Genomic DNA, 26,443 nt, shown 5'->3' on the forward strand with positions numbered 1-26,443 from the left:
GTCATTTTTAAAGTAATAGCGTCAAACATCTGCTGGTGTCAGACTCAAACATCAGGATTTGCTGATTTTATGGACAGACAGGAGCTCTCTGAGCAACTGCGATGATCATGTTTCTAATTCTCTTGAGGTATTTTAGAGATTTTCGATTAATGGATGAAGAAACTGTGAATGAAGGCCTTGTAAAATGACAGAGTGAGCAGGTATAATTGGCTGGATGTCAGCCTTCACCAATCGTTCACCAATGCTTTCAAGTAGTTTCATGGGCATTTAATTCAGAAAATAAATATAAAAAGAAATGTATTTTTATGTTTTCATACTGTATTTAGTAAAGAAGCTAATATATTTATTAAGTGTGAAGAGAGGACCTTCAGGCTGTGTATTCGGTGTGAATTCCACTGAAAACTGTAAAGCTATAAAAGTCTGAAGAAGCGAGGTGCCATGACGACTCCTGCAGCGCCAACACCACTGTGAGACTGCGTTTATCTGCCATTCTGCTGCCACCATCATCACAGTTAACAGGTACCAGTGCAGCCGCGCGACGGCAGATGCCTCGCTTCTTCTCCAGCTAGGATGGTGGACGGGAGGCGTCCCAGGAGCCAGCTTGACCTTTCCTCTCCACGCAAGCAACTCCGAATGAAATCCTGGTGGGGGAGAGAGGCCGCCTCAGCCGTGAAGTCTGCTGATTACTGATAAGAGGTCAATCAGCCTTCCAGCATCGAGGCGCCTCACCTCCACTGATCCCACCGTCCAGCTCACTGTCCACTGCAGTCAATTCCTGCTGTCACACGTCTGAAGCAGCGTGAATAAAAACATGTTCACGGCTGGTCGTTACCATGGAAAACCACTCATTACTCTGTGCTGCGTGAGACCACCCATCCATCATCCATCCACCCATCCATCATCCATCCATCATCCATCATCCATCCACCCATCCATCATCCATCCACCCATCCATCCACCCATCCATCATCCATCCATCATCCATCCACCCATCCATCATCCATCCATCAATCATCCATCATCCATCCACCCATCCATCCACCCATCCATCATCCATCCACCCATCCATCCATCATCCATCCATCATCCATCCACCCATCCATCAATCATCCATCATCCATCCACCCATCCATCCACCCATCCATCATCCATCCACCCATCCATCCATCATCCATCCATCATCCATCCACCCATCCATCATCCATCCACCCATCCATCATCCATCCACCCATCCATCATCCATCCATCATCCATCCATCATCCAGCCACCCATCCATGCATCCATCCATCCATCCATCGACCCATCCATCATCCATCCACCCATCATCCATCCATCCATGCATCATCCATCCATCCATGCATCCATCCACCCATCATCCATCCATCATCCATCCACCCATCTTTTATCCATCATCCATCCATCATCCATCCATCCATCACCCATGCATCCATCCACCCATCATCCATCCATCCATCATCCATCCCTCCATCACCCATCCATCCATCCATTCACCCATCCATCCATCCACCCACCCATCATCCATCCACCCATCATCTATGCATCCTCCTATCATCCATGCATCCATCATCCATCCATCCACCTATCCATCCATTCATCCACCCATCCCTCCCTCCATCCATCCATCCATCCATCTATCCATCATCCATCCCTCCCTCCATCCATCTTCTCCCTCTTCTCCTGTTGAGGGTGGTGGGGGTGGAGCCTATCCCAGCAGCCTTCCCCCTGGACAGGTCACCAGTCCATGGCAGGGCCAACACATAGAGACAGACAACCATTGGCTCTCCCAGCCACGCCTACGGTCAATCTAGAGTCTGGATTAACCTGGTCCCTCTTGATGTCTTTGGACTGTGGAGGAAGCTGGAGTACCAGAGAGAACCCAGCAGGAACAGGGAGAACATGGAGACTCACCCAGAAAGACCCCGTGCTGCAGCCGGGGCTCCACCCACAACCTTCTTGATGGGGGGCCACAGGGAGGACCACTGCTCCACCGGGCCGCCTGTGAGATCAGTCGATCGGCTTTTTGAATAATTGATTACAGATTTAATTAGAGGCGATAAAGATTTGCTCTCAGTGTCGTCTGAATGAGCAACAAAACTTTGTTTAACATGTTTGAAAAAACAGAAATGAGGTGCTGGTCTGAAGGCCTGGAAACGCGTCAGGCTGGCCCCAGCAGTAAAGAAGGCGACTTCAACGAGATTAACCACTCAGAGTTGACAAGGCTTCCAACCAGTCCATGTTGAGCCAAACAGCAAACCAGCTGCTGGTCACAACATCGTGCAGCAGTCAGCTTGATTGCTACGAAACTCAGGAAGAAGAAGAAGAAGCAGAGCGACTTTGCTTTCCTACAGGCTGCAAACCTGTTTCTACTCCAACCGTTCTGGAGGGGCTTTAGAATGTTGCCTCACTCATGATGGAGGAGGCTGGTGTACCTGCTCATCACATCCCCTCAGCACAGAGACTGAGGGGATCAGACCAGCGACCCTTCTGTTACTAGACCAGCCGCTCACAACACAAACTCATTTAATCACACTACGTTTACATGGACATTGAATCTGAACCCGGTGAAGAAAAAACCCTAAACAAACCTCGATCCCTGAAGTTCCCTCGGTTCTTCTTGCCCGCGTCAGTCAGGCGTCGGTGCTCTGGTTGTTTTTCCTCAGTTTTCAAGACTGAATTAGATGTCACCTTATGAGAAGCATTTTCTGACGCTCGGGGGAGGTAATACTCAGATTAAGAATGCGCGTATTCTGATTTAGTCTCATTACTGAAGTGTGTTGAGACATATTGACAGCTTCATCCAGGAATCCTGCTGATGTTTTGCAGGATTTCAGCGACTCATGCGTCAGTCAAGCGTCTTCACGCCGCTGGTCCAGCGAGAGTTACTGACTCTCCTCCAACATCAGAGTTCTGCTTCATTAGCAAGAAAACAGTCAACACATTCCAGCATGGCAGAAATGCTTTCAGGTCAAATCCAGAGGGAAAGAAACCTACGCATTACAGTAAAGTGGGCGTGTCTTCAGTCACTCTTGGGAGGAAACCACCGTCTTATTTGGAATCAGTTAAGTTGTCGGTCACTGTCATACACGTTGTATCGCTTATCCTGATCCTGAATCAGGAATGTTAAAAATTCCAGAGTGTGTTTCCATGGCAGCAGCATGCAGTTCTGTGTAGTACTTCTAGTACCTCTAGGTGTTTAACATGTTGACGGCAGGTACAAAGCTAAGAGGATGGATGTGACCCAGTTCCTTCATTTCCCCTCCTCCGTCACGGTCGCCACGTCTCCAGGTCTCACGTTCTCTTTCTACACATCCACTACCTCACTTTCATTCTTCCTCTCTGCAATCAGAGATAACAATATTCACAATAATACCAACACACACACACTCACACACACACGCGCGCGTGCGCAGCTCCTTAATATTCTGCGGGTTGCTTTCGTCAGGACACAGTTGAAAGAGAATAGTTGATTAAAGCTCATGGCCGTGTGTGTGTGTGTGTGTGTGTGTGTGTGTGTGTGTGTTAAAATGGAGATTACTGAAGGCTACTCCTGATGCTGATCTCTGTCTTGGCATCAAACTGAGTGTGTGCGCACAAGTGTGCAAATGTGTGATTTTAATTTGCACCATGCTGCCTGCAGGGGGCGAGGGGCAATGATTTCCCCTAAGAAGCACACACACACACACACACACACACACACACACACACACACACACACACACACACACACACACACACACACACACACACAAACGCACACAGGGACTCGTAATGAGGGACGGTTGTCAGTCAATACAAAAATACACGACTACAGAGCTGAAACACTGATTTTTCATGTTTAGGATGTAAAGACCTGCAAGGCTTTAATTTTAATTGATCACTTCAGCTTTTAAGTGTTCATGTTTTTTGAGACTTTTTATAGCATCAAATCAACACTGATTGTTTATTTCTGTCATTTTGAATGAAAATGGCAGCCCCGCGGAGACGAGCAACAAGGAGCATCATGGTTAGTTCTGTAGTTAACTTCATAATCAGCTCTGTAGTTAGTGCCATAGTTAACGTCAGCTCTGTCGTTAACTTCATAGTTAGCTGCATAGCTAGCTCCATAGTTAATTCTACCGTTCGCACTGTAGTTAACTTTATTGTTAGCTCCATACTTAACTTCATAATCAGCTCTGTAGTTAGCTTCATTGTTAACGTCATACTTACTTTTTCAAAGTTAGCTTCGTAGTTAGCTTCATTGTTTGTGCCATAGTTAGCTTCATGGTTGGCTTTATAATTAACTTCACTGTTAGCTCTGTAGTTAGCTTCATAGTTACAGTGAGGAGCTGAAGGGCGAGCAGCAGACGGGGGAACACGTATGATTGAAAAGATCACAAAATGTAAGGAACTGAAGCCATCAGTGTGTTTCCTGTTGTGACTGAAGAATCGTGAGAGGATAGTGGATGAGCAGAGAGTATGAAAGTGCCGAAATGAAGACGAGGACATCAGCTGATGAGGTGCTTCGTCAATGTGACCCGGGTCATTTTTCCCCAGAATGTGGCCCAGGACAGGTGTGAATGGGGTGAACGCTGGACACACCGTGACTGCTCTGTGTTTCAGTTGCTCTGCCTCAGCTGCAAACCAATCACTGGTGTGAGAAAATGCCTGAAAAACGATTGGTATCGATCGATTCAGACAGAGATTTTCCCAGAGCATCAGAGAAGCGGCTGCTGCTTCAGGCCAGCTGCTCTTTTCAACAACTCAACTGCGACTTTCCACAGATGCCGTCACACACTCAAGCGCATAATTACACATGTGAACGCCGACTCTCGCGGCACAGCAGGATACGGTCAGGACATTTGCATCGTCAGTCATTTTTGGTGTAACATATGGACGTTTTATTAAGTTTGAAGTTAACCTCAAATTGTCCTCCTCTCATTTCTGTAAAAAGGCAGGAAAAGAAAACGGGTCTTGGAGCACATTCCCTCCACACATTATTAGCTTGGCAATAAACGCTATTATTTTTTAAAGGAGAGACTCAGAGGTCGAACACCCCGGGAGGAACGGCAGGCTCCCAAACACTCGCTGGAGATTCAGCTCATAATCCTGACCAGCAGCCACGCACAACAATGAGTGTGTCTGTGAGCGAGGGAGAAGAACTGTTGTGTGTTTGTTTGATGGATTGTGTGTGTGTGTGTGTGTGTGTGTGTGTGTGTGTGTGTGTGTGCATGAGAGAGAGAGGGGTGGGGGGAAGTAATTGTGTGTGTTGAGCTGGATCACTGAGAGCTATAGTCATAGCGTGTGTGTGTGTGTGTGTGTGTGTGTGTGTGTGTATATGTTGCAGAGATGAGCTCTCTGCCCGAGGGAGGCATGAAAGTTAATGCACTCTCACCCACTCTTACACACAAACACACAACCGTGGAAGTCCATCCTCATATCAACACAATAAGCAACGCACGCACACACACACACACACACACACACACACACACACACACACACACACACACACACACACACTTGGCTCATGCAACGCTGGTCTGGCTGAAGGAAGAAAGCTTCTTGAGGTGGACGATGACGCACAGGATTTTTCCGTTCTTACCAAACTTACGAGAGATGATTTTTACCAGAAACTGTAAATGAACGTTCAAATATTTGATGACCAGAGGAACAACGACCAACGTATTTACTGCAGCGTTTAATGTTCCATGAAGTGTTTTGTCACTGCGCTGAGTCTCTGCTGGTCACGTGACTCATAATCCGGTTTGCATGCAGCCACGCACATTCAGACTAGCGATGTTTGTCAGACAGACAAGCTAAAACTGACTAACTGTGCAGAACTAAAGTTCACTGTTGTTGTTTCCCTCCTGTCTGGTTGTACCGTTACACACTGTGAAATCATGAAAGAAAAGTAAGCGAAGGCTACGGATTTCTGACTTCGCTATGACCCATTTAACAACTGAGCCAAGACTCTGCATGTATTTCAGGAGTCTGCTTGGTAGCATTAAGCTAGCAGGTTTGCATGTCTGTCCATAAACAGATGAGAGGCTGCAATAACGCCGACCAGAGGACGTGTTCCCAGCACGCCGAAGCTCCTTTAACCTGACCAATAGCAGCGCATCAAAAATCCAAGCAGAACGAGCCGTAACATGACCCCTGTCAAAGTTGGAACGCTGTTCTATTTTCTGAGTAACAGAGGAACATTCATGCGCATGTAAACAGAGCCAGTGACAGATGGAGGATCAGGTGTTATTGATCCAGGATCGATCCGGAACATCACGACTGTCAACCTCCACATTCCCGTGTCAGGATACCTCCAGGTGTCTGAGTTAAAAGTGCTCATCACCTTCAACACCTGAATGTTTCAGATGTGTTCACCATCACTACGGAGGCTGCAGCATCAGCAATAATTCAAAGTAGAGCCCACTGGACCGCAGGTCGTGTCACATGACGCATAAGAACATGACGTCACAGCTGTTCCCATTTGACAGATTTGAATTTCAAATAGGAATTCCTCCAAGACAGGAAACAAACATCTCTTACCTTCTTCAGTTTGATCACGGCCTCTCTGGTCTCAGAGTCGGTGGTCAGCTCAAACATCTCCAGCCCGTCTCCGTCTGTGAGCCGGTAGCTCACCAGGCCGTTGTCTCCCAGGTCGGGGTCCTTGGCCTTGAGGCGGCCCACCTCCTCTCCTGGAACCTTATCCTCTAATACAGACATGGGGTAAACACCTGCCAGGAAACCAAGACAGACCACCAGCTTAGTTTGGTGACACTCAACAGCACCGTGGCGTGTTGGAGGCAGGGTCGTCTGGGGGGGGGGGGGACTTCACCATCTGTCTCCTCCAGCCTGAAGGACATTAATATCCCCCCCCCCCTCCCCGGTGTCAGGTGAGTCTGACAGGGGAGACACCTGGCTGAAGGTGGACCATATGCCTCCCCTCCTGTCCATCTTCTCCCATCTCACGTGGTCATGAACACTCACTCATCCCTCCATCTTCTCCCATCTCACGTGGTCATGAACACTCACTCATCCCTCCATCTTCTCCCATCTCACGTGGTCATGAACACTCACTCATCCCTCCATCTTCTCCCATCTCACGTGGTCATGAACACTCACTCATCCCTCCATCTTCTCCCATCTCTGACTCAAACAAGGCTTTGCTGCATTTCTGCAGTGCCACAGATTTCACTTTTATATTAAACCATTTTCTATTTCATTGAATGATTCAGGGCATGTTTGTTTTTTTGAAGTTCAGTAGAACTGCGTCTGTAATCATCTGTAAAGACGCCGGATGTAACTGATGTGTGAAAATAAAGTCAAAGTGATGATTTTTCACAGCTTGAAACATTTTTGTCCCTGTTTAAACTAGAATGAGAGCAAGATTCGCCATTTGTACCAGCCCGAACTGTTTAGCTTCCAGATCCTTCTCTTTCTGTGCAGACGAAGGATTCTACAAATAGATGAAATGGAGAGAATCTAAAGACAGACTGTAGGAAACAGAGAGACGAAGCCTCGGAGGGACAGAAAATCTACAGCATCTTAAATGGAAGCTGGAAGTCTGCAGGACCTCCTGAGCAGAGGTCACACAGCAACCCCTCTCTTTGTGTTGGTTTTATTTTTGTCCTTTTTCCAACTCATTTCTGTTTTTCTCTCTCCTTCCTGTCCCTCGCATCGCTCCCATCTCCCGCTCTCGCTAGCTACCTGCTGAATAAGTAATCAGTGTCCTGGTTCACACCATCTGGGAGAGTCTTCTCGCAGGTGTTTGTTCTGCCTCTTCTCTCTGTTCTTAACAAAGCTCCTCACGAGCAAACATATTGGTATTCGCTGTCGGGTCTTGTACCACAGATGTAAACTGTCAGTGATGCACAGCCGACATCTCCAAGTGATGAAAGGAAGTAGCTGCTCACAAAACACACGTTAGTCCTCGTTTCAAAACTGTTTATGAGTCTAACAGGTCAAAGAGGCTTTGTATGCTTGTACGGCACGGCTACAGTGATAAAATGAATGCTCCGGTTCTACTCTACACACAGCAAGGGACGACCTCACCTGAGGGCTGGTCAGCAAGAGCATCGAGTTTTCTTTAAGAACTAAAGGTTGTCCTGTCAGTCATGAACATCCTGTACATCCTCCAGCTCACTTCCAAGCACCGGTTTATTCCAGTTTAGTGATCAGAAACTCACTGAGGTACTTGGTTAACTAGCCACGCTAGCCTCAGCTAACATGAGGCCAGAAATATACTTGCTTTCTTATATCTGTTCATGTGGCCATGCTTGTTCACATACTAGCCCCTACATGATGTGTCTTACTGCAGGCTTCCTCTAGAGGGCGCACCAGACAAAGAGCATCTGTATTTGCACTACTGTGGAACCCCAAAATAGAAGAACGGCAAAAGAGGAATGTTGTAATCACAGTGGAGCCTTTTAGCCACGGAAGCTAGAGGTTTTGTGTGGACGGTGATTGATAGAGGAGTGCCCAGACGTCTGATGACGGGGGACATCTGCACCGTCTCCACGCCGCTCTGCCAGCATGCGCTGCCACGTTTGGACATAAGGGTGCCAGACTTGCCTTTGTTCTTTCGAGCAGGTTTTCATGTCAACCTCTGGACCCTGTAGCATTCATTTCTGAGGATGTGCATAACTGATGTTCCAACAGACGCAGGGTACCTGAGGCAGCCATCATGAGCAGCTAAAGTCAAGTCCAGCATGTCTCCGGCTGAACCTGCTGCTGCCTGTTCAGATGGTCGATCATTTCAGAGGTCAGTGTATAGACGAGCTGAATTTATGTCAACCTTGAAAGAACAATGAGATAATAAGTGCAGCAGCTACAGATGATGCTTGTTTGGTGACTGACACTGAGGATTCTTGATGAACGTCTTCAACTGCATTCACACCTGGTAGAAGTGATGAGAGAGCAGGAGGCCGGCGAAGCCTCAGCTCGCTTAGCTGCTGCGAAGTTGAGCTCTTGATGCTAACTGGCTAACTCCAAGGATCACGGAGTTCGTAAGCACATGTTTTTGGACAGTTTAGCTGTTGTTAGCCGTCAGTCTCCGTTAGCTTCAAGCTACATGTACGTGTCTGGCTCTTCCTGCATTCTGGAGCCACTAAAAGTGATGGAGGAGGGAAAAAAGGATCTATTGGTGAGTACTCAGAGGGAAACCTACACTTTTGGGATGATGAAGTTATTTAACACATTTTTGTGCCGGGTTGTTAAACTGTGGCTGCTCATCCTTTGATTCTATTACTGCGACTCTCTCTAATAAAGTGTAAATAATAAATGACATCATCACGGCGGTCTCAGTTTCTATCAGTGGAACAAACATGACCCCTCCCTTGTTGCCATGGAAACTAAGGGGAATATGCTGTTGCTCATAGAAGTTTTTGCGTTTGTTGTGGCCTTTAAAACAGATCTGAGCTCGGCTCTGACCGGCTCTTACATCCCTCCCTCACTCCACTCGCTCCTCTCTCTCGTCTCACCCATTCAGGCTAAATCCTTATCCTCCACCCCCCATTGCCCCACCACAACCACCCCTCTGTTCTCTTCTCTCCATCCAATCCTGCAGCTACTCAGCTGAATCTCTGCCAGGACTCCCTCTGCACAGCTCCAGGAGTGGAGGCAGGGGAGAGCACATGGACAAAACAGGCAAAAATAACACAGAAGGAGGAGGGCCGGCATGGAGGAGAAGATCGAGAGAAGCAGAGAAACGGCTGCTGGATGTACCTGAGGACGGGCGTTATGGTTTCTGGCATTAGAAAGACTCCACACAGTGGTGCTGGTGCGGGAACCAGAGGAGCACCGACTCTGAAGGGTTAACATCAGATGTGCAGCTCGAGACGAATCCAGGCCAAATATTTCACCACATTGCATTGCTCAGCAAATCAGTAATTCAACAAATGTCCCAAGGAGAGGTTTAAACACACATGCACGCGTGTACTTACACACACACACACACACACACACACACACCAGCCAGAGGAGATTGCAGGGGGCAGTAAGAACCTTTAATAATTGATTTCTTAAGTTATCTTCTCTGCCTCCTAGAGTGACTTCCCTTTGTGTTGGCTGCACGTCACGTTTCTGGGTTTTACGCTCACACACGTGCACATGTAGCAAGCAGCAATTGTTAAAAAGCTGCTGAGCTGCTTTTAGTAATAATCCACCAGTGTACCACTCCAGGAATCTGGACTGGATTCAGGAAGAGTTCTGATCTGCAATCAATGGACAATGACAGGAATTCATGTTCCCGCCCTCTCCAGTCCTTCTGCTTTTACATGATGAGAAACACACAGAGGTTCAGTCAGTGAAAGACCCACAACTCCTCCTCAGACACCCTCCTCCTCCTCAGACACCCTCCTCCTCCTCAGACACCCTCCTCCTCCTCAGACACCCTCCTCCTCCTCAGACACCCTCCTCCTCAGACACCCTCCTCCTCAGACACCCTCCTCCTCCTCAGACACCCTCCTCCTCCTCAGACACCCTCCTCCTCAGACACCCTCCTCCTCCTCAGACACCCTCCTCCTCAGACACCCTCCTCCTCAGACACCCTCCTCCTCCTCAGGTCCCGCCACGACAGCAGCGGTGCCTCCAGCCTCCAGTGCTGCCACACACGCTCCATATCCATGGTGAAACCTTACAAATACCATCCTAATAATTTGTGAATGAAAACCTTTTGTACCAATTTATGTGTTGCAGCACACTGGATTTTCAGTTCTATTTAGAAATTGTCAATAAATTAAAACGCGCGTGGCCCCCCATAGAGGTTCCACACATGTCCGAACGCGTTCCAATGGACATTATGACAGTGAGACACACGTTGATGCGACTCTTCTTGTCCTGTTCTCCCGTGGCAGCTTACAACTTTATTTGAAATTAGCGTGGCGCTCAGATGGAGCTGGGTTGGTACTCACTCTGTGGGAACTTTGGCGGGTTGTCGTTGACATCCGTGAGGGTGATTTTGACCTCGGTGGTCCCTGACAGTCCGCCCATGTGGCCCCCCATGTCTTTGGCCTGGATGACAACGTCGTACTCCTGACGGGCCTCGCGGTCCATGTTGGGCAGCGCTGTGCGGATGATACCTGAGTGGACAGATGAAGGTCAAACGAGCTTTCCTTGTGTTTCAAGATATTTCAGGTAAAATCACGTCATCAAACCCAAAATACCAACTGTTTAAACGTGAAGTCCTCTTTCTCCCTTTCAAGCCCCAGTAATCTTTTCTTTCTGTTGAACTCATCACCATCTTTCCAATCTCTCTCTCCACATGTCTCGCGTCAGGGACTTGAGGCTTTCTGCTGTCATATTCTGCCAACTCTGTGTGTGTATGTGTGTGTGTGTGTGTGTGTGTGTGTGTGTGTGTGTGTGTGTGTGTGTGTGTGTGTGTGTGTGACAGCAAGAGAAGCCGATAATCTCCAAACCAATTAGAAATGTGAGCTTTGGATTTGAGCCAGTCAAATACCCAACACTGGTTTGATTAGCCAGATTTACTGGCTGTGGATGGCCAAGCCACCCCCCACCCCCCCATGAGGTCACTCTCTCTAACCCAGCGTCTCTGCACTAACATCTGTCTCCCAGCTCGTCTTCACCCTCTCTGACCTGCACAGCTCCATATCTCCCCTAACCCCCTGCTCACATCCAATTTCTCCCTTTAATACAAACCCATCGCGGGGACGGCGCTCCCCTCCAGCCTCTTCTTTTCCTCACCAATTTCGGAGGAGAGGACGCGCTGGTACCTGATCCCTGCCATTCATACTGTAACATTCCCAGATACGAAAGTGACAGAAGGTAGAAATACTGCAGTTCTGTCCAGTATCGAGATAAGAAATGTTGCCACAATCATATTTTGGATCATTTTCCATAATGCTTGAATATATTGATGAATAATGAGTGTACAAAATGTTCTTTTATTTTGTATTTTTCTCCGCAAAGTTTCCTTCTTCTCCCCTCACGTCTGGCCTGGAAGGACAGGAAAGCCTCCCAGAAAGCCCATCCTCATGTACTCCAAATGTGATGTCATTGTGTGGCGGCAGCGAGGAAACAAAGGAGTCAGTTCAGATCCTTTGTCACGGTGGACACACAAATCCCCCTCCTCACCACATCACCTGATGGGCGCCGGTTACTGGTTTAAACATGACAAAGACTCTTTCCACAAAAACCCACAAACATCTGGCTTCTTTCTACACAGGGAACAGCTTTAATCAGCCCTCAGTCCCAGGTCACATGACCCCGCAGTAGACGGGCGTTTATCAGCTCGACTCCAATCAGCAACAACAAGTCCCATCCAGAGCGTCCCATCACACACACACACACACACATGCACATACACATACACACACATGCACATGCGCACACACACACGCACACACACACAGCGAGTGGGCAGAGCTCAACTATCAATAATCTACGAGGAGGAATGACAGCTCGTCTTCTCCTCCAGGGACTTTCATGGCTTTTCTCGTCTCAGACACAAATTCAGCCGTCTGAGTCCCAGCAGCGACGACGCGGTCGAGTCAGTGTTGAGTTCGACCTCTGTCACCGTCCCTCACGCTGCTGCTGCGACAGCCACCAAAGATCCTACTCAAGCTCAAGATGCTGCGCTCTGACGCTGTTCGACACGTCGTTCTCTGGTGTGATTGAGTTCATGACCTCATCTGTGACACAACAGGAGAAACAGCAGGTTCCCTCTGGTCTGGACTCCACAGCGTCCTCATCCAGTCCCGTTTACAAAACTAACTTTTACTGCCAGTGTTTTTCCAGTTTCATGAGTGCTTTTTATTAAAGCTTCCTTCACATGAGACGAAGTTTTCTGGTCCCTCACCCTGAGGCCTGGTGGCGGGATACGTCAGTTAGGTCTCTAGGCAACAACAGCAGCTTCATGAACAGCCAAGTTACCTCTCGCACTGGAATTAGCCAAGCTGGTAACCATCTGCCTATCCTTGCCCCAGCAGCTCCTCTGACAGCGGACCTTTCACCAAGGGTGCTGCTTTCCCTCCGTCATCAGGCGACCTCACCTCTCAGAGCGGGCAACACCCACAGTGCAGTGACCGTGTGCAGCGATGCATCGTTGCACGTCATATTCCTACAGTTAGTACATTTAAAGAAGCTGCTGTCAGTGAGTGATGCATTTTTTCTAAACTACAAAACACTGACACAGTGTGACGTCACATCGTGAGCTGACAATCACTGCTTCAATCACAGCAGAGGATCCTGATGTCATTGGTGAGAGCGTTCGTCATGATAAGCATGTGAATTCTTCAGTTATGGTAAAAACTGCGGTTTGCTTATTTGACATTTGACCACCCAGGTTTAATCAGTCCAACCTCACCTGTCTGCGCCTCCACTGAGAAGTAGGGCTGTCCCTGCAGGATGCTGTAGACCAGCCTGGCGCTGTTGCCGTAGGTGGGATCGTCAGCGTCCGTCGCAGTCACCTGCATCACCGATGTCCCTAAACGAAACACACACATACATGCACGCGCACACGCGTCAGAAGATGACTCAGTTCAAGGCGATTCACCTGCCTGCACCCACCCGATGGTACATGACACTGCAGCTGAACTCCTCCTGAGATCATTTCTGCACGTTTCATCATTCTGGCTGGAAACATCCACTCAGTTTAAGAGATTTACATGTTTTAAATAAAACATTACACTTCCTCCATGAACGACACAACCCAGCCATAATCCACGAGGTTATCATCTAAAATGCTTCATTTTACACCTCAGAACTGAGGTTTCACCTGACAACGCTGTCTTATTTGATGCCTCCTGACTGAACGACACAGTTTAATAAACCTGCAGAGGTGTGAAATATTGTCTGTGTATTATTTGCATAATTTTTGAACCATTTTTTAAGCCAATTCTCTGATATGATGAAAAAATTAGGCGTTTTCATTGAGAAGATAGTTGTATCTCAAATCTGTCTCAAAGCAAATTTTAAGGGAAAATGTTACAAAAAAGGAAATGTGCAGTGGAGGAGTTGTCATTCATTCAGTTCGATACTTCAAAATGCATCAAATTCACTGGTTGAAATACGACTACTGACGCAATCACACAAAAACACCTCAAAAACTGATAGATGATCTATCAACATCCACTAGAACCTGTATAATAATAAAAACAATAACATATTTATACAGCACCTTTCAAAGTACCCGAGGTGCTTTACATGATTAATATTTGGTAGTATTAATATTTATCCAGTTCTTCTCTGCGTCTGTAGCAGACCAGGAGCAGCAGGTAGCGCAGACCTGCAGCTTCTATGTGAAGTGACCTGCACCTGCTCTACTCCTCATTAGATATTCTTTAAAAATCCATTTCTAAAAACATGGACCACGACCTGAAGGAGGAGGTATACAAGTATTTCAAGCGGCAGTTTTATTAAAGGGGAACGCCGCCGACGCCGCATCAGTGTGTACAGCTTCACCTCACAACAGTTTCCACCTGCAGACGTGCACGCTGGTCTTCTCCTGCAGGCCAGTGATTAACAGCCACTTGAACCATCTGCAGGCAATTAGTGTTACAGCTGCTGCTCCATTATATTTATAGCCGTTTTACAAGGTTTTACATTTTACTCACTAACACGTCATTAAAGCAGGACATCGTCATATTAATCTGTAGCATCAAAGTCAGCATGCGGCTGTTAGGCTAACAGAATCCTTTTAAAGCAAATGTTCCAAAAAATGTGAACAGTAAGAAAATGAATCCATCTCAGCTTTTACCACTCAGCAAAATTAACATTTACTTCAGAAAATTAAAACAATACTTCACCCAAAAAGCAGCTAACGACAGCTAAGCTCTCAAAAAAAGGCCAGTTTGGTAACTCTCCGGGTCGTCCACTATAATCCAGGTCTTCTTAATCCAGTCGTTTGATCAGATGTCCACTAACCTTTGGATTGGAGCTAAGAACTAACAACTACACTTTTCCAGACAGTTTAGCTGTTGTTAGCCATCACTCTCCGTTAGCTTCAATCTAAATATCCGTGGCTGGTTCTTTCTGCATTCTGGAATCACAAAGTCAAGACTAGTGAGAACTTGTATTATGGGATGGATGAAGTGTAGTTTTGAGCTTAACTCAGTCTGTGACACAGAGAAATAATCCGCTGTAGTTGCAGCTCCCCAACAATAAACTCCAGCAGGCTTTTGTTTCCTCATGTGAGCAGATCATTGACAACTTAGTGTTTTTATCCAGGAGGTGTTACATTCCTGGAGGCAACGCTTACTGGAGGTTCTGCTGATCTGCTTGAAGCTGTGACATCCACTGCTTTTGAATGCTGCACATCCCATGAATATGAAACTTGACAGTCTGTGGCACTGATGCTAAGTTCAGTGTAGCCATGGTAGCGCTAATGCTAAGGTCAGTGTAGCCATGGTAGTGCTGATGCTAAAGTCAGTGTAGCCATGGTAGCACTGATGCGAAGGTCAGTGTAGCCATGGTAGCGCTGATGCTAAGGTCAGTGTCGCCATGGTAGTGCTGATGCTAAGGTCAGTGTAGCCATGGTAGCACTGATGCGAAGGTCGGTGTAGCCATGATAGCGCTGATGCTAAGGTTGAGGTAGCCAAGATAGCGCTAATGCTAAGGTCGATGTAGCCACGGCAGTGCTAATGCTAAGATCGATGTAGCCATGGTAGCACTGATGCTAAGATTGGTGTAGTCACACTAGCACCACTGTCATCACTATGAAAACCACGCGGTGAACAGCAGTAACCGAGTTTCAGTCAGCTGCTCTCTGAGGGAGCTGGACGCATGACCAGGAGCGTTAGTGTGGACGAGTCCTAGTTCTGACAGCCCCTGTGAACCTGGACCTGGTTAGTTCAAAGCATCTGTGGTTGATGGACCTCAGCTCCTCCTTCCTGAGTGATGGATCCAAAGAGTCCGGTCAGAGACTTGGTTCAGTTCAGGTCAGCCTCAGGACCTGCACACCACCTGGAGTCTGGGTTCCAGATCTCTCTAGACCAGGGACCTCAGTCAGGAGCATCAGCCCTTTGAAGTGCAGCAGGGAGGAGGACGGTGGTACGAGAGAGCGCCATTAACTGTCGAATGCCGAGTATCCGCCTCTCAGCCTCACTTCCTGTGTTCGTATTTCAGTGATCATTAATAATGCAGGACGATGAGCTCCATCAGCGACTTCATTACCCAACGTCACTCAAGACCGCGTCAAGAGCCGCCATTGTTGCTGTTGTGAGGTGGGAGGTGATCGCTAAGGAGGATTGTCAGCTGATCCCATCAAATACCACGGGACGCCTATCAACACTCATGTTATTGTTGCTGCTACATGTTTTGCAGTTATCAAATCATCACCTTCTTAAAATAAATAAAATAAAATAATAAATTAATTTCTTGACATGGATGTTTTTTTTTTGCCTAAAGCAGCTCCTTATGAAGTCATGTCTCCAGTTTTTTGTGTTTTCTGACAAACCTGAAAAAATTTACTTTGGCAATGATTTTAAGAAGACGATGAAATATCACGTCAGTGTACAGCCGGCCCCGGCGTTCCCCGTGTTCCACTCACCCACGTTGGACATCTCAGGCACCCTGGCGTAGTACGGCCCGTGTAGGAACTCAGGCGGATTATCGTTGATGTCCTGGACTTTGACGATGAACTCTGACGGAGGCTCCAGAGGCTTGTTGGTGTCTCTGGCCACCGCCTGGGCCGTTAGTGTGTACTGGGCCTGCTCCTCGCGGTCCAGCGTTTTCGTGGCGTGAATGTTGCCCGTCTTGTCGTCAATGACAAAGATTGTTCCTGCGCCCTCACCGGACAGGATGTACTTGATGTTGCCATCGCCCGAGTCAACATCTGAGTGGAGCTGAAGTGGGGAAGGGGAAAGACAAGTCAGAGGACGGGAGGAGGGTGAGACAGGTGGTCGGGTCCAACGTAAACACTGGAAGACGAACTGCAGCCTACAAAGAGAAGCAGCTGAGCGATGGGGGGGGGGGGGTGAGACAGGCGAGCACTAATAAGTTAGAGATTTAAAAGCTTGTCATCCTGAGAACTGAAGAATGTTCAACATCCAATTAAAGTCCTGTTCTTCGTTTACGACCGCCGGACCGTGAAATACGGCGCTCTGCCAACATCATTTGTTGTTCGCTCTGAAAGCCGCTGCTTGTTTTTTGAGTGATGTTGTTGTTGTGGAGGAGCGCCACCAATCATCCTCACCCGTCAATGTGAGCGTGACCTCCCCCTCGCTCTCTCTCTCTCTCCTTGATGAATGGGAAAAGCACAATTAAATCCCATTGGAGCTTATCATTCGCTGTCGCTGAGGGTGTGATTGATGGGCGGGACGATGGAGATATGTCCCTAACACTAATGACCTCACACCGCCCCCCCCCCCCCCCCCCCCAATAATGTGAGGCATAAACGTTGAACTCAAATATCATTTCTGCTGACGCCCTCACCTCCTGTACAGGCAGGCCTGTGTTTGCTGGAGTGGACCAACGAGAAGCAGCTCAGACTCACACTGGCCGTGATCATTCAAGTGCAATCGTATAGAATCATAGGACTTGCTGTGGACCTCCAGGCTCCTCCCACTTTGACCATTCTGGATTCCTCTACTCACCCTGCCCACCAGAACTGGATCAGGTCCAGTGTACTCCTCAATGACGAAGAACTGGTTCCAGACCCAACCTCGCTTGGACCTGTGAAGCACCTGACCCTCCTTCCCCGCCCGCTGTCGGTGTCTGTGCAGCGACAAATGACCTGCAAACACAAACACAACCTCCTGTTGTTGGTTTGCTGAGGCGCCGTGAGAAGGCTCGTTTAGGTCCTGACACGTTCACTCATCTAATTCACCACATCCTTCAGAGCTGGTTCTCACTAGTCTGGATCTAGAAGTGTGTGGGAAGCAGCGGCCTCAGGAGCCCTGAAGCCCACTTTTCAATTATGGATCACCAGTTCAACTCCCAACTGTGAACATGTGGGTGGTGAGAACAAGTCATTTTTAGTTCCTGGATCTTTGGGGGCACTTAACCTGCTTCTGTGCCGCGTTCGGCTGCTGCCTGTGACTGAGGGAAGTCATGACAGGATAAAAATCACCAAGTAAATCTGTTGCTAGAGAAGTGAAGCGAAAACACAACAACACAACAACAGATTCAGACAAACTTGCTTCCTGGCTGATGGAACTGGATTGAGCTGCATTTAAACTCATTACACACACACACACACACACACACACACACACACACACACACACACACACACACACACACACACACACAAGTGACGTCATGTTAAATTTCCTGGAGTAAATCAAATCCCAACTCCAGTCAGAAAACAAGCCTTTTAGAAGCTGTTTGCTTGCTGTCTGGACGTGAAGACGCCTTCTTCTAAATGCCCCCCCTCCCTCCCTCCCTCTCTCTCTCTCCCTCCTTCTCTCTCTATCTCTCCCTCCCTCCCTCTCTCTCTCTCCCTCCTTCTCTCTCTATCTCTCCCTCCCTCTCTCTCTATCTCTCCCTCCCTCCCTCCTTCTCTCTCTCCCTTGTCCCCTAAGAGGAACCAATCAAGTCAAAACTCACTACACAACCAAAGATGGGACCCTGATGTGCTGAGGACTCAGCAGTCACACCGGCATGGCGGCCTTCCTACCTGGATGTCTGTGTCTGTGGCTCCTTTGATCTGTGGAAGCGTTTCCTCTGCGGGTTCCTAAGGCGACGCTACAGAGCGCAGCAACGCCCACCAGCACCAGGAAGACCCTGAGCAGGCCGAGGCTCCGTCGCTTCATCATCGGCATCATCATCCTGTCCCACCTGAGTGGCTGCGCACGTCACCCTCCGGCTCAGTGGTGCTCCACCCACTGAGGTGATGTCCTGTGGTTTTATTTACAAAATGTTGTTGATGGACTCTGGTTCATGGGCTGAGATGGCGTCTGTTGCCGCGGATACTCATCACCGGCGCCTGTCCTCTGGTCACAGTTGGTTGTCTCCGTCTGGCCTCTGGTCACGCAGCCTGGAGGAGAGCAGAGAAGAGGTCAGTGGCGGGGCAACAGTCCAGACTAATGAGTCTTCATATGAGTGATGAGTCCGACAGAGACAGGAAGTGTCCATTACAGAGGACGGCGAACAGGTCACCGCACCGCCACAAGCTTAACATAGTCTCCAGCTTCAGCCCAGCGAGGCTGTTTCAGCAGAGGAGCGACTCAGCTGAAGTGGAACAGAACACAAGCAGAGACCCTGACGGGACATCGGCCGGTCCTGGATGAGCAGCTGTCAGGCTCCGCCCACACTGAGGAGCCTGGTGCTCTCCAGCAGGGCTGTGCGGCGTCAGCCTCCTACAACTCCCCATCCTCTTACCCCCCCGAACGCTGCTTCTTCTCACAGACTCGGTGGCCTGACAGTGACACAACCTGGGTCTCAGGTACAGAGTGAGACTGACGAGGCGGGAGGACAGGGGCACCTGAGAGGAAGAGGGTGAGCAGACGAGAGGAAGAAGCAGAAGGAGAAAGATGTGTGATGAGGAAGTTTCTTCGCTCTCCAGCAGGTGGCGTGTTCGTATGTATTTATCGTTCACTCAGTCAGCAGGTGAGTTCAGGCATCAAGGCTCGTGTTGGCCACATGACCAATCAGAAAGAGCTGACGTGAACCTCGCCGTGGCTCCTCCCGCCGATTCCCCTCCTCTGATTCTGGTCGGTGGCTTCGGACTCCATTGATGATCATCTGCACCAGTTTTCAGGGATGATGTCATCCAGGTCGCAGACACAGGAAGTTACCAAATGACCAAACATGGCACTGACTTGAATCTACACAGCTGAAGTGTTGACAGTGAAAAGGAAGAAAAGGAGACAAGACCAGGTCAAGGCTGGTCCGGACCGACGTGAACCCTGATGGGGGACCCTCCAGAACACCTGATCTGATCTCACACAGATTCAGAAATGACATTTTATCTGTGCCTCCGATCTACAGATCCCTGCAGGTCAATAGCAGCTAATGGGTTAACTTGAGTTACTCAGTGACTAGCAGTGGCGACGCAGACTGATCCAGCCGCCATGAGGGGGCGTGGATTTGGGTTTAATTGTTGATTGTTGTCAAATGTGAGCAGTGAAAGTTCTCACTGAATTCATCACAAGTCAAAAGAAACCAAAATAAAACATCTTTTCCTCCGACGTTGTCACTCGCAGGTAAAATCACTCGTGAACCAAAACTTCAAAGATGTCTTAAAAAGAACAGCGGCTGAGGGATGATGGACGCCGGTGACGCTCAGACCGTCGCTTTAGTCTCAGAAATTAAACGTCAGTCTCTATTACGCGAGTAAAAATGAAGCAGGCCTAAAAGAAATACTCTAATATCCTCCAATCCACGTCATCTGTTCTTTGTCACAAAGTGTCAGCGATGCGTCGCAGTAAACAATAAAAACAGATTTGATTGACAGCAGCGCGACCTCGCCATCATTCATCTGACGCATCCGTGACTTCCTCTCTCCACACCGCTGAGAACTGAAACACGGCTGAAGCGTCTTGGATGTGGATCCTAGATAACCACTTCACTTTGGTTTATGTCTGATCTTTCCTATGACGTCACCGCTGGCGGCACGCTTCACAAACAGAGCGGGCGAGCAGGATAGAGAGAGAGAGAGAGAGACAGTGATAATGACTCCCCAGGGTGAGCGAGCCTTTTGGCCAGACAACTTCCTTTGTCTGAATTCATGACTCAAGAGGCACATTAGAATAGTATGTGTGTGTGTGTGTGTGTGTGCGCGCGCGCGTGCGTGAAGTGTGTGTTCCCATGGGCCTGCAGCAATGCTGTGAATCCATGAGTCAAGTGTTGGTCGAGAGCACTGTGATTCATTGGCTAACTTTGGAGTGCAGACACACACACACACACACACACACACACACACACACACGTCACAGCAGAAGAGTGTGTCGCCCAGCTGTTGTCTCCTCGCCGGCCAGCACTGGAACTGAACTGCCTCAGTTGCAGTGAGCTGCTGGTGGCTGAAGCCTGACAACAATCAATGAGATTTTCTGATAATAAAGCAGGAGTTTTGTGCGTTTGCAGGAACATAAAAATGGATCAGCTGCAACCCCAGCAGGCCTTCGACGGAGGATCAGCGAGGATCAGATCACAACTCACCACACTTGCAGCTCGGGTTGATCACGGATCTCATTTTGCCCATTTAATCAAAAACTGACTGACTTGAAGACGAGGGAACCGCACATTCAACAGTTGGAGGTTGTTTCTGGGTTTTAGGGCCCTCCGGGCAGACGTGGCCTCCAACCTCCAACCTGCCATTTTGTTGATTTGTTCGTTTACGTCGTAGTTTTCGTTGGCATTTTAGTTCCCGGGGGCGTTCACAACCAACTGCAGACGAAAGAGTTTGGTTGCAGCCAAACTGCAGGTCGTGTGGGAAGCAGATGAATCTGGAGCTGGTGTTTTATTTGCTCTGGCAGCTGCGATTGGTCCTGGATGTCAGGAAGCTTCACTCAGTCTCAGTGAGAAGGACAACATGGTGAAATGTAAATAGAGAAAGGGTAGAGTGACAGAACGCCTCCCTCCTCGTCTTTCATTTCTCTAGGAGCTCAACCTCCAAGCAGCAGCGATTAAACCAAGAGTGGAGAAGCCTGGAGACAAGACAAGAAAACAGGCTTGACACCTCTCCCCTACCTCCATCTCTCCCTACCTCCATCTCTCCCCTACCTCCATCTCTCCCTACCTCCATCTCTCCCTACCTCTATCTCTCCTCACCTCCATCTCTCCCTACCTCCATCTCTCCTCTACCTCCACCTCTCCCCTACCTCCATCTCTCCCTACCTCCATCTCTCCTCACCTCCATCTCTCCCTACCTCCATCTCTCCTCTACCTCCACCTCTCCCTACCTCCATCTCTCCTCTACCTCCACCTCTCCCCTACCTCCATCTCTCCCTACCTCCATCTCTCCTAACCTCCATCTCTCCCCTACCTCCATCTCTCCCTACCTCCATCTCTCCTCACCTCCATCTCTCCCTACCTCCATCTCTCCCCTACCTCCATCTCTCCCTACCTCCATCTCTCCCCTACCTCCATCCCTCCCCTACCTCCATCTCTCCTCACCTCCATCTCTCCCTACCTCCACCTCTCCCCTACCTCCATCTCTCCCTACCTCCATCTCTCCTCATCTCCAACTCTCCTTACCTCCATCTCTCCCCTACCTCCATCTCTCCCTACCTCCATCTCTCCTCTACCTCCATCTCTCCCCTACCTCCATCTCTCCCTACCTCCATCTCTCCCCTACCTCCATCTCTCCCTACCTCCATCTCTCCCCTACCTCCATCTCTCCCCTACCTCCATCTCTCCTCACCTCCATCTCTCCCTACCTCCATCTCTCCCTACCTCCATCTCTCCCTACCTCCATCTCTCCCCTACCTCCACCTCTCCTCTACCTCCACTCCTCTCTAGCTTTCCTGTGTGTCTATGTGTGTATCTGTGTGTGCTTGTGTGTATGTGTATGTGTGTATGTGTACGTGTGTATGTGTACGTGTGTATGTGTGTGTGCATGTGTGTATCTTTGTGTGCATATGTGTGCGTGCGTGTGTGTGTGTATGTGTGTGTGTGCGTGTGTGTGTGTTTCCATCTGCTGTGCCACTGTGTGAGGTTCATATCTGCTCTTGTCGCCGCTGTCGGAGTCAAACAACAGAGAGGGTGAACCTTCAGAAACCTAGAAAGGAATCTCAGGTGTAAGAGGACGACAGGTCGAAGATGGCGGCATTCCTCCATCACCCTTCAGGAGAAACCCTCCACTGTTTATCAGTTCATCATCGGGATTTGCACAAAGGTTTTTATCCATGAAGCTGGTTTGGCTGGACGTGTCTGTGAGGACCTTTCTAACCCACAAGGAGATGAACTTGACTCACTGAATGGTGGCGTGACCGCGCCAATCACCAGCAGCCCTCCTGGAGCGCAAGGATTAGATCAGATTAGCTGAAGAGAAAGTGCTGCTGGTGCCCTCAGAGCCCCTGACGCCCCACTCGTCTCCTCTGGTCTCACACAATCATCGTACAAGGTGACGTCCTCTACTTGGCACAGTTGAGACAGACATTTTACAAAGATTTTTACAATTTTTTCATGTACCTGCAAAATAATTCATAAAAACGTGAAAATGATAACTGCTGAAGATACTGAAGTTAAACCTGAGTTCCCAGCAGAATCTACTGATGGATCGACTCTTCCTCCTCTGACTACACACCACTGTGTTGCCTATGTCATTAATTCAGTTTGAAGTCTGGGGTCTAAAGGGGTCTAAGGGGTCCGAGGGGGTCTACGGGGTCTGGGGTCTGAGATGACATAATGACCGGGATCGAAGTCATGGATTGTCAGGGAGGTTCTGAAGATGATGTCAATGACAAACCCACAGCCCCACCCCTAAAACAAGAAGCCCTGAAGCAGATGAAGGGTGGGGTTGGTAGTAACGATCACAGTCAAAGCCCCGAGATTAAAGTGGGAGTTCTGAGATCAAAGTTAGAGACAAATGCATGGCCCCGCCTCTCAATCAACAGGCCGCAAAAGTAATTTCAGAGTAGCACCGGTTGACATACGCTTGTGTGACTCACATCGAAGTAACGCTGCTTCATGACGGACTTTTTCAGCACCAGAACCTGATGGGAACGTTGTGTCCTTGTTAATGTGGGATGAGAAAGGGGGTCACATGAGGTTTCTAATGAGACTTCCTGTTACTGTAGAAATCCACTCTCCAAGACAAACCCTCCAGCGACTCTGCTGCCGATGCAAAGCTGTTGACTGTAACCTGTCTTTTTTTTTCAATGTCCAGTTCCTTACAATAGCAAACAGACAACAAACATGGAGAGACTGCCCAAAAAAACATGAAAATGAAGCTGAAGTAACCAAGTCACGATGGCGATTCGTGCAAAATATGAACTGATGAAGGCAAAGTTTACATTCGTGTGAAATTCATCATTATTGGTAGCTTCCGATTTCTGCGAGCTCAGGTATCGACAGCTCCGGGATGTGAATAGCAAGTTGGGAAGTATCTTTTTCACGTCGACTTGAAGCCGTTGAGGTCGTGATGGAGGAAATGTTCTTTGTGTTAAAGCTGAGAAACGCAAGGCTGGAACCAGACTCAAACACCCGCCCTCCAATGATGGTGCCAACATCTGTCTCATATGCATCTAACTGGTCACAACGCTGAGGAACTGATGCCTCCGAGTCAAAGTCGACCTGTTTTAGACAAGAAAGGTCAGAAGGTCACTGGGGTCAACTCGAAACAGAGAAACAGTCCTAGCTTTGTCCTATTGTCACTTCCCGCAGCAGAGTCCTCCACAACGGTTATCAGCTTAGTTTGTCAGAGAGACGTGACAGGAAAGAGAGCGACTGCGAGGAGAGGAAGCAGAGACTCGGAGGCGAGGGGGAAAGTTCACCCTGGGTGTCTCGTTTCGGCGACCAGCTCTTTGCGGTCTGTTAAAAGCTTAAAAACAGGGCGCTGCTGAAAACAGACACCCGGCGTTTAGCTCGCACCACGAAACCTGAGGCTTAACTGCCGTTCAATTAGAGGAACTAATAGGCCCAAGTGTGTGTGTGTGTGTGTGTGTGTGTGTGTGTGTGTGTGTATTTGTATGATTACAACAGAGGAGCTTCTCAGCACTCGGATACTCTCATTTATACAAATAGCAACACACACACACACACAAAGATGATACAAAGTTAGTCTTTCTGTGTGCGTACATGTGTGAGGTGAGCTATTAGTGCAATTCAAGCGTTAATTACCACCCCAAGTCTACTCTTTACACACACACACACACACACACACACACACACACACACACACACACACACACACACAAACACACACACCCACCTCCCTTTCACTGTGACAAAAATTCCCCAGAAGTTAAATTGTGTAACGCCAAGATATCATCCCATTAAGTTCATGTGTGTGGCGTTCCAGCTCGTTGGGGCTGACCTGAGGCTACTCAGTGACAGGAGGCAGGCTGCCCAGGACTGAAATTCCCCCAAACTACAGAGTCTCTGACCTGCTTTCCCCTGGTCTCGTAGATTCAGGTCTGACCTGCCCTGGTCTGAGCAGTGCTTGACAAACATTTCAGGGAAAAGTCAAATCCAAGTTGTCGTCTGTAAAAACTCACAAGGAGTCTTCATGACTCCAGACTTCCATCACGCCACCGCTGGGTGTCGGCATAGCGGAGCAGCTCACAGTGACCGAGGAGAAACAAGATGGAATCACGACTAGATTTACCAGAGTAATGCCCACCGCCACGCTGCCAGAAACAAGGAGCCTCACCGTCGAAAACAGGTTTTCTTAGTTTTAGGAACAAACAAGACAGTGAACAATGCTGACACGCTCAAACTGCCATTTCTTGCTTTCTGCTGGCTCCCAATTCATTCTGCTGTGGTTGGGAGGTTTATTCATGGTTTCAACAGTTTTGCTAATTTTGATTTGTGTTCTGCAGGGAATCACTCATTCATAAGGGGATGCGTCTGGTAAACGTTTAGCAGTCAGACTGACAGAGAAACATTTCTGACAAACGCTTGTTATGTTCTTCAAATCACCAGACGAGTCCCGCCTGCAGGAGCTGGGATCGTTTTAGCTCTAGGAACCATGTTTAGGAAAGTCTTTAGGTTCCCTCCTCCACCTGTCACTGGCAGGAACAACAAATCCTGATGTTAGATGACACATCGCTACGTGGCTGACATGTTCACCGCCATTTTTAAAAAATTTGTGCAGCAGCTGCTAACCTGTGGGCAGTGCGATTCCTGCTTACGCCGCCAATGTGGAGGGTGAGTAGTTCTGGGTGAACAGTCCCTGGAACCGCTCAGCCCACCTCTCCACATGTGGCCATGCTTTGTACTGCTCGTTAAACTATATTGGACCAGTTCCAGGTCGGTCTGGACGCTGGCTGACCTCCAGCTCAGACGCTCCATCTGGGGAGCTAAACAGAGCCGGCTCTGGTCCGTCAGCCTTCACATTATTAGGAAGTCTTCCCGGCTGAAAACAAAATGATGACGGAGCCAATCAGACGTCTGTGTACTTCACAATGAGAAGTAAACGGCCAACAATGAGCTGTAATTAGAGCGTTGACCACTGGTTCGCCAGTGAAGGTCCTTCTTTATGGGCTTTAACTGTGCCACTATTAGGCCTTTTCACTCCAGACAATTGGAGCGACAAACTCCATATTAACGATGCTCACAGTTAATTATGACCAGTAATCTCCAAAATGGCCGACACTGGAATTAAAGTTTGCAAATTAAGAAAACGAGGCCATGTGATGCAGCTGTGTTAGAATGACTTGTGATTGAAAATGAATGAATGAAGGGCGTCCTTAATTAACCACCCGCACCATCCTCGCTCTCCCTGCTCCTTTCTTCTTAACTTTCTTGTGCTTTCTGTTTTTTGGCACTTTTTTCCTCCAAAGTCCAGTAAGATCCATCATAGCAATTATAGCTTTGCATTACGGTGTTGCAATGACAGCGTAATTACTGTGAAGGACTCTTCCAGTGTAGTTAGGAGGGAAA

The 26,443-nt window shown here is 48.5% G+C and overlaps 1 protein-coding gene across 1 annotated transcript in view; it reads right to left on the reverse strand.

Annotated features, from left to right (window-relative positions):
* cdh11 (cadherin 11, type 2, OB-cadherin (osteoblast)) overlaps positions 1-26,443 on the reverse strand; it is an 82,394-nt gene that overhangs the window by 10,570 nt on the left and 45,381 nt on the right. The window contains exons 3-8 of the mRNA XM_086179596.1: positions 18,573-18,932; positions 17,548-17,687; positions 16,503-16,797; positions 13,320-13,439; positions 10,909-11,076; positions 6,545-6,732 (exon numbers count right to left, since the gene is read on the reverse strand). Of these exons, the coding sequence (XP_086035722.1) occupies positions 6,545-6,732; positions 10,909-11,076; positions 13,320-13,439; positions 16,503-16,797; positions 17,548-17,687; positions 18,573-18,723 (1,062 nt within the window). The 5' untranslated portion in view covers positions 18,724-18,932. The remainder of the gene's footprint in view (positions 1-6,544; positions 6,733-10,908; positions 11,077-13,319; positions 13,440-16,502; positions 16,798-17,547; positions 17,688-18,572; positions 18,933-26,443) is intronic.

Source organism: Aulostomus chinensis, chromosome 16 (assembly GCF_037954235.1).
Source record: "Aulostomus chinensis isolate RoL2024-O1b breed Wild chromosome 16, RoL_Achi_v1.0, whole genome shotgun sequence".
Classification (NCBI taxonomy): Eukaryota; Metazoa; Chordata; class Actinopteri; order Syngnathiformes; family Aulostomidae; genus Aulostomus; species Aulostomus chinensis.